The 8,745-nt window shown below is 50.8% G+C and overlaps 2 protein-coding genes across 2 annotated transcripts; both read right to left on the bottom strand.

The window, feature by feature from the left end:
- Nucleotides 1–3,262: 3,262 nt before the first annotated feature.
- On the bottom strand, nt 3,263–3,622 carry LOC104536833 (loricrin-like). The gene has a single exon (XM_010179560.1). It carries the CDS (start codon nt 3,620–3,622, stop codon nt 3,263–3,265), a length of 360 nt encoding a protein of 119 aa, XP_010177862.1.
- Nucleotides 3,623–6,271: 2,649 nt separating this feature from the next.
- LOC104536832 (loricrin-like) lies at nt 6,272–7,108 on the bottom strand. Its single transcript, XM_010179559.1, has one exon. It carries the CDS (start codon nt 7,106–7,108, stop codon nt 6,272–6,274), a length of 837 nt encoding a protein of 278 aa, XP_010177861.1.
- Between the last annotated feature and the right edge of the window lie 1,637 nt (nt 7,109–8,745).

The following is an 8,745-nucleotide window of genomic DNA, read 5'->3' as shown; positions in this document are numbered from 1 at the left end:
CGCGGCCCTGGTCTCTGTCCTGACGGGAGCCCATGGTTGTGTGTCGGAGCGAGTGTCGACCTGTGGGAATGGAGCAGCTCTCAGGGACTTTCCTTTCCTGCTTCTGCTTTTGCAGGGAAGAGAAATCTGGGTGCACATTTATCCATCTTACCCAGGTCCCACCATCACCCTTAAACCTTGCCCCAGCCTCTTAGAGCACCCGCAGCAGAGTCCCACCAAAGCCATAGCCAAAGGACCAGGGAGCACCCAAAGCCACTGGGACAGAGTTATTTTCCTTTCAGCAGCTGGTGACACTTTGGTTTTGATTCTTGCCAGCAGCCATTTACATTTCCCGAGGTTTGCTTTTTGCTCTTTTGCCTGCACCCGTGGCCCAGAGTTTGGTTGGGTTTTGTTTGCCCTTCTCTCTGGACAAGAGGATGGGGGAAGCGAAAGCCCAGGATCCTCTGGCACATGAGCATGGTTGGCTCTCTGAAGTGGAGCCATCTCGCTCCCAAAAGGAGCAGAGCAACACCCACCTCCCACCATGACCAAATTTATGCTCTCTTTCAGCACCAGCACCCCTGGAGCAAGTCCCAACCCAGACCCAGGTGCAGGATTCAGCCCACTCTCAACCCATCCAAGTCCCCATGATATTTTGGTGCTGCACCGAGCCCCAAAGCCCCACGACTTCGCCGCTCTTACCTGAGATGCGAATGGATGAGGAGGGAATGAGGCTGTCCAGGACAGGAGCGCTTTTATACCCTTTCTGCGCACCCCCCCGGAAATGAAGCACCTCCACATCCCCTCTTCATTTAAGTCACCAACAGCTTTTAATCTTTTTTCTCCCCACTCTTTGGGTTTCCTACGTGACTCACCTCACCCGCACTGGGTATCGTCTCCTCTTATCACTCATCTTCGCTGTGCCACAGGAATATTTAATTGCCAACCCTACCTGTGCTCAGCTCCGGTGGGCGAGTGCTGTGGGTGGCTCCAATTTCCACGGCTTTGCTAGTTGGATTTTGGTGTTGATCGCAGCTGGGGAGCCCTTTGCATTTACAGAGGGGAAATAATGTCATATATCTAAATCATACCAAGCTTTTAAAAGGTCTTGAGGTCCTCTAGTCCTATAAATGCCCATAAACCCAGAAATGTGCCTATAAGTCCAATAAGGTCCTTGGCGTGGCAAATAACTCTTTGAGTGGTACAACTGCTCATTTCTGTTGAAACCATTTGAAACGGTGTTGGAGTGGGGAAGAGAGAAAAAAGGCAGCTCCTACAAAACCATTTTTGTCTGTCAAAATGTCCCTGCTGTTGCCAGAAGGACCGAGAGTGGTTGGGATTCTTATTTTTGGAAAGGGGAAGAGCTGCCCTAGGTAGGGATGTGGGATTAGCGAGGTGCGTCATTACGTGGTTGACTTTCAGCCTGTGAGTGACGCTGATGGGTTTTTTCCCAAGTCGCCAGTGGCTTGGGTGCTCCCACATGGAAGGGAAGGGCGCCCATGGGTGCTGTCCTTGGTGACACATGGTGGTCTGGGGTGGCTGCGCGTCGTGGGGAACCCCGGGGACTTTATCCAGCCTTGTAGGAACATTGTTTTTGGAGCACTTTTCCCTGCTCCCCAATTAGCTCATAATTGGCCAACAAATCCGGGTTATTTGGATGGGTGCGCAGAGCCTTCGGGTCAGGTATCGCGTCTGCAGTGAGAGCAAATCACAAGCAATCATGTGGGATTGCACCTTTCCTGTGCCTCTTCTGTGCGGGCGAGGGAGGGCTTAGGACCACAGATCTTGGTTTGCCTTTTCCTGCCACTGTTTGTGAAAGGTGCTTCTGTAATTAAACAGGCAGCAAATAGAGGACTAAAATCAGTATCGTTAACACAAATAGGGAACTGCTGTGATTTTTGTCATACAAAACCCACCGCTCCTGCTGCCCAAAAATTGTCTGAGACCTTTGCTGTTACAGAAACACGGAGGATTTTCGGAAAGGACAGGGCAGGGCTGATGAATGGTACGCAACCTAAATGCTTCATTGTATTGCTTAATTGCTGCTGTGAACTAGAACAGTGTGAGGGCAAACTGTACCCAGGTTTGAGCACTTCTGTTTGATCATGTTTTGTTCTGGCATCAGAAGAAATACGGCAAATACTGTCCTTGAAAAAAGACTTCAAGTAATTCTTGGCTTTCAACACCGTGCTGTATATTCAATGCCTTGTGTTTTCCTTGTTCTGAGTTTGCTAAAGACCAGCAGCACCCAGCCAGGAGTCCTGGGTCCTTCTGGATTTCGCGGCTGCCCTTGAAAATGGGATTTGCAACGGGGCCGTAAGGCAAATGCGACCCTCGCACACCCAACCTTTTCTAAGGACCCCTACCCCAAAAGCTGTTCAGGGAGTTACCTGCTGCCTGCACCCTTTCCAGCAATGCCAGATATTTCTGAGCATTGTGACACACTCGGAAATCATCTTATCAGGGCAACATCTGCTTCATGAACGGCAATACCAAACCGATAAATTACACAATTCGTTTTAATTACCGGCCGCGAAGAAATTTATCAGTTCGTTGTGCAACGCCAGCGTCTTGCAACGCCCCTTGGCTGGGCAGAGGGTTTCTAGAAAGGCTTGCTGGGGGGTTTGCCGCAAGCATGTGGAGATACCTGCCCCCAGGATGGTGCCTTGGGGGCAGATGGCAAAAATGAGAGGTTTCTGCCCCGTGGTTGTGCCCATGGCTGGCCCCAAGGGCTTGTGCAATGCAGAAAGTTTTGGGTCTGAAGCGTTGTGGGAAGGTGGTGTGGAGGAGAGCTGCCTGCGCTGCAGAGCCTCCTAAAGAGACAGAATTTAAACACTTTTATTCTGTCTTTCTTTTCCTTTGGAGTCCATAGAGGAGAGTGTGGCAGTGCCTGCCCCCATTGCTTGTGTTGGGGCAGGGTAACTCCAGGGCTATTAAACGAACCCAGGGTGTCTTGATATGAAATGGTATGAATATCATGATATGAAAAGATATGAATATCATGATATGAAATGTGAAAGAAAACCCATGAACACACAACTCTCATGAACTCCAGTTTATAATGGCTCATACATTGTCAAAGACCCATACAAAGGAAACTGTGCCAGTGTGTACGTACACAGTATTTCTAGCACCAGCAGATAAGCTCAGCAGAGGGACAGGACTCACCAGGGGAGGGAGAGGAGACATTCTCTTTGAAGCTTCCCAGGGGACATGCAAAGCTTTCTGAACTCAGCACGAGATCAAAGACATCGTGTGTATCACAAGACGGGCAAAGCCCTCATCACTTCATCTTTGGTACTTGATAGATCTGCTGCTGGCAATCCGGTGGATTTCCATGGCAGGATCCCTGGCTGCTCCCATGGCATCCAGATCCACCACTGCCTCCATGGCATCCAGATCCACCGCTGCTCCTGTGGCATCCGGATCCACTGCTGCTCCCATGACATCCGGATCTGTTCCCGTGGCATCCGGATCCACTGCTGCTACTGTGACAGCCAGATCCACCGCTGCTCCTGTGGCATCCAGATCCACTGCTGTCTCCGTGGCATCCGGTTCCTCTGCTCCCGTGGCACCCTTCACTGCTGTGGCATGAGGATCGCTCTTGCTGGTGGCACTGGTCCTTGTCCTGACGGGAGCACATCTCTGCAGACCTGGGGGAAAGACCGTCATCTCTGAGGGGGTGTGAAGCCAAGAGGCACCATGATATCTGTCAGCTAGCAGTAATCCATGTTTAGTTAGGTGGGATTATGTATCAAGCATTGATTCTCATCATAAGCCAGGTTTTTGAGGAAAAGAGAAGAACTGACAATACACCCCTGCCCGTCGCAGTCCCTGACCTGCACGATCTTTCTTGGACCAAGTCTTTCCTTTCCTCCCGTGTTTAGCAAATACATAGGACAGAAGTTAAAGCACTCGGTGATCAGTGAGAAGTGGAGGCCAAGCAGAGTCCACAGCAACCCCTGGAGAGTCCTGGCCTCAGGAGTCTGAAGCAGTAAATCTTAACTTTTCCCAGTTGCTTCCTATTATTTATGTGCAGACATGGGAGGAGAAGACAACCCAACCAGAGCAGCTGTCACCAGAGACGGTCACAGAGATGAGAAGCATGGAGGATCAGGACAAAGCTGGTGACCATTAAAGGAGCAGAGGTTTGAGCTGGACTTACCCTGTTTGGTCAAGCTTCGAGAGCAGACGTGAAGCTGAGGGAATGAGAAGAAATGGGGTGCGGGATCTTTTATACGGCGCCCAGTGTTTTTCCTCCGGAAACGAGATGAGCTTGCACTGGAGGGACTTGATGGTTCAGCACCCTGAGGACTTCGTTAATTGGAGAGTTTTTGCACTGCTGTTTTGACTCACGGTATTGCAAGCAGATCAATATCCCGCCTTTGGGATCGCCGTTCCTCTCGTTACTCCATAAAAATGTTAATTGCCCTCCACGCCTGTTATGGTTCACGTGCAGGGATGGGGAGGTTTCTGGATGGTCTCGCTGCCTTCGCCTGAAGCGTTTACCTGTTTCATGGGCCTAATGTAAAGCAGCTGCAAGTGGGCGATGCGAAATGGGAAGGTGGGATAGCAGCGTGGGCTGAAAACCAGAAAATAAAATGGGCTCGATGTTGGCCATCGATCTCTGCCGCTCAATGGGGCTCAGCCCTGGTGGGTCATGAAGGAAACGGAGTTGTCTCTGGGGTCTAAAGCTGTCACCGAGGTCTGGGGTTGAGGGGCGGACGATAGCGATGAAAGACGTCTAAGCAAAATCCTGCTGGATGCGTTCAGTTGGAATGATGGGAGTGGGCAAACGTGGGTGGTGGGACGTGAACTTATTTCTGAGTAAAACAGAAGGAACTTAAAACCCCATAAAGACACAGAGCAACCAAGCAAGAGGCTCAGGAGGGCAAAAGGGCTCCAACAGTGTCCCATCCCCCTGGTACTTGTTCCTAATATCTGCTATTGCTTTCCTTTATTACACTTTGATTTATTAATCCTTGTCTCTGTTGATTTAACTCTCTGCTTTGGGAAGAAAAGCGCACCAGGCCTGATCTCAGCCAGGACTCTAGGGGCCACTGTGATATAAATAATAACACAGATAGAATGAAAATAAAATAGAGTGGAGATTAATTGCTAACCGACGGAGCTGAATCACTAGGACAGAGATACGTGAGGAAATCACAGCGTGTCCCGGGACATTTCACAACTGGCAGAAGAATGAATTATTCACGATGAAGCACTAATTGCACTCTGGATCGCCGGGATGGTGACAAACGTGTTTGTAATTTCTCTCGGCGATAGAGACATCCACCCAAGCACGGTCTGGTGGGGACAGCGCTCACGGGCATGGGACGTCCCACAGGAGCAGCATCGCTTGGGGTGAGACAAGATCTGCCACGCTCGGCATCTCTGGGGGTGTCATGGACCACGGACCAGAGCATTTCTCTTCCACCAACTTGGGCATCTCCTCTCGCCCTGCCCTATCTGTGCCATTCCCATGTACAAATCCACTTCCTGGCTTTTTCCCCCAGGTTTATTTTTGAGGTTTATGATGGAAGTCAAACTGTGCCTCATCAGTGAATGAAATGAAGTGCCAAGCAGACCCTCTCATTTTTAGGTCTGGTGAAGTGCGTGGGTTTTTTTTACAATATTCTTTAATTGCTGGGTCGCATAAAGAATCCGTGATTACACAGAATCACAGAATCACAGAACGTGAGGGACTGGAAGGGACCTCAAAAGCTCATCCAGTCCAATCCCCCTGCCGGAGCAGGAACACCCAGATGAGGTTGCACAGGAAGGCGTCCAGGCGGGTTTTGAATGTCTCCAGAACAGATTAGAACTGTTCGTTCCTTCTCAACAAGGAAGTTGTCTGGGGTGGGAATAAAAAGACACTGGGTTGAATCAACTGGGAACCTTGCTGTGAGGGTGAATGGGGATGCTGCAAACAGCAGCTTTGGCCACAAGAAGGGACAGAAGGAATTCGAAGCAATGAAGGAGAAAACACCAATGCAAAGGGATTATGAACCATCAATTTTTATTGCCTCCACTTCTGTTGTGAAATAAGGAGGTGGAAAGCACTTAATATTTCACAGAGACAGTGGGTTGCATCTTCAAAGCGTGTTACAAGCATAATGTCAGGAATAGCGGAAATCTGTGAGCAACATGGGACACGTCGAAGGGATGACATGGGACGTGCCAAAGGGATGACATGGGACACACCAAAGGGATGATATGGGACGTGCCAAACATCAAGGCAATGCTGCAAGAGTGAGAAGTTTCTCTCTTTCATCTCCTCTTCTCAAGCCCCTTACTTTGTCTTCCGGGCTGGCACTTTGCAGACCTGCTTTTGTTGCTGGCTTGGGATGCACTTTGCTGTGGGGATGCAGCCTTGCTGCACTGGAGGGGGACAGGTCTGCACCGGAGGGGGACAGGTCTGCACCGGGCAGCACTGGGGGATGTACTGCCTTGGTTTGCTGTAGCTCGGCTTCCCACCCTGGTACCCTGACCCCTGGCACGGCTCAGAGCAGACCGACCTCCCGTAGCCTTGGCATCCCCCCGATGACCCATAGCTTTGGCATCCCCTCGATGAGCCATAGCTGTATTTGGGTCTCCTGACGCAGCTCGAACCCCCTCCATGGCATGAACCTGAGGACCCACGGCACGGCTCAGAGCAGACCGACCTCCCGTAGCCTTGGCATCCCCCCGATGACCCATAGCTTTGGCACCCTCCTGACGACCCATAGCTGTACGTGGGCCTCCTGACGCAGCTCGAACCCCCTCCATGGCATGAACCCGAGGACTCATTGCATCTCTCAGAGCAGACAGATCTCCCATAGCCTTGGCAGCCCCCTGACGACCCATAGCTGTACGTGGGTCTCCTGACACAGCTCGAGCTGCCCCCTCCGTGGCACGAGTTGGACGCAGAATAGCCTTGGCATCTCTCGGAGCAGACTGGCTGCCGATAGCCGTAGTAGCGGTAGTTGTGCCCTCTCATGCCTTCGACTCCCTCGCTGTCGCACCCCGAGGAGCAGGTCTCGTAGCCGTAGCAGAAGGGTGTGCGCCGGGTGTCCAGCCAGGACCCCGAGGGATCATACCAGGTTGAGTTCCGGTTGAAGTACGATTCTCTTCCAGAAGAGTAAATCATGTTTTTTTTTTAGGGAAAAAACCTGAAAAACACAGAGTCACATAGGCTTTCATTTCTATCTCCTCCATTTTCTTTTAATTTCCCATAAAGCTGCTTTAGTGAGCCATGCACAGGTCAGCCTTGCTTATGCTGAAAACCTTGATCTAAAAGAAGTTTTTACCGTTGCCCAATACAGGTCAGGTTATGTCCAAACTCTCTTTCCGACCTTACCCTTGCTTTTCACTCCTCTGAGAACAAAACCAGCCCTAAGGCACTGAGCACATGATGACATTGCTGAAAGTCCCATACCCAAGTCCCCCAGTAGCTTCTTTCTTTGCTTAGCGCCGCCGTCCTCTAGCCCTTGTGTGTGGAGCATGGTCTGAAGGACAGTGCAGGCATCCATGACCTCCTGAATCCTGACACCCCTCCAAAAATGAACCCAGCTGCTCCGGGTTGTGTCTTACCCAGTTCAAGAGGGAAGGCAGGCGTTGACCAGGGGAGCAGATTGTGAGAGGCAAAGGGATGGAGGCCTTTTATACGGCTCCAAGTCTCATAAATGGCTCCCCTTGTAAATGAAACACGTTGCAGGAACGAGGAATAAATTATTTCTTGACTAAACATCTCCTCCATTTGGATGCTGTTCCCAGCGCTGCACATGTTCTGCTTGACTCATAATTTCTGATAAGCATCTCTTAATTACAACGTAGTTACTGAGCAGTGCACGTAGAACACTCACACCGTTTAAGCCACACACGGGCTGTGTGAGGCGGGTCATAATGTATTTATTCACCATCTCCAGAGGACCAGGACACTGCATGGAGGCTGATGGGTGACCCGTGAGTCAGGAGCCATGATGCACACAGTGCTGATGTCCTGACCTTTCCCTTCTGCTGCCCATGAGGAGCATCCCCAAGTGCCTGAAGCACAAACAGGCGACTGGGAAGAGCCAGCTCAGAGACACTAAAAGCAGATGGTGCTGATGAGTTTCGATGGTGAAGAGGCTGACTCTGTGGATGGGGCAGTGCAGCATTTGGCAAGGCTTTTGGTGCTGTCTACCACAGCAGCCTTGTGGTTAAACTGGTGAAGTTATGAACTAGACGAGTAAACTACGTGGTGGGTGAAAAACTGGCTGGTACGGGTGCTGTTTAACATCTTCATTAATGCCCTGGGTAATGGGGTGGACTCAGTAAATCTGCAGGTGGCACGGGATTGGGGTGAGAGGCTGAAACTGCTGGAGGATGGGACGTGGGCAGGCTGCAGAAATGGTCCTGTGGTTGGGTTGGACCAACTGGGATGTCTGGACTGGAGAAGAGCATCTTGGGATCCCGAATGGACCAGGGCTGACCTGGTGCTCCCACGCGAGGGCTACGGTGGCCTTGGTCTGTGGGCACTGAGTCAGCACCAGGACGGTGCCTGGGAACCCGCTCCTCCCCAGTGAGCTTTGGGGAGAAGAGGCTGGGAAGAAAATAGCTAATAAAATAAGGGATGTGTGATGTTAAAGTCCATCTGTAAGTGGTTTTTAATTGTTAAATTAATTGTTGTGGTTTTCTGCATTAAGACAATAAGAATGCATTTCTTTTTTTTCCCTTTCTGATTTTCTTTGGTTGTTGGTAGTGGCTGTGAGGACACTCTGGGGCTGGGCTTGGGGAAAGGCAAGA

This window comes from Mesitornis unicolor, unplaced genomic scaffold (assembly GCF_000695765.1).
Source record: "Mesitornis unicolor isolate BGI_N332 unplaced genomic scaffold, ASM69576v1 scaffold18192, whole genome shotgun sequence".
Classification (NCBI taxonomy): domain Eukaryota; kingdom Metazoa; phylum Chordata; class Aves; order Mesitornithiformes; family Mesitornithidae; genus Mesitornis; species Mesitornis unicolor.
Note: the sequence above shows the minus strand (reverse complement) of the source record. Positions and strands in the feature narration are given on the sequence as shown.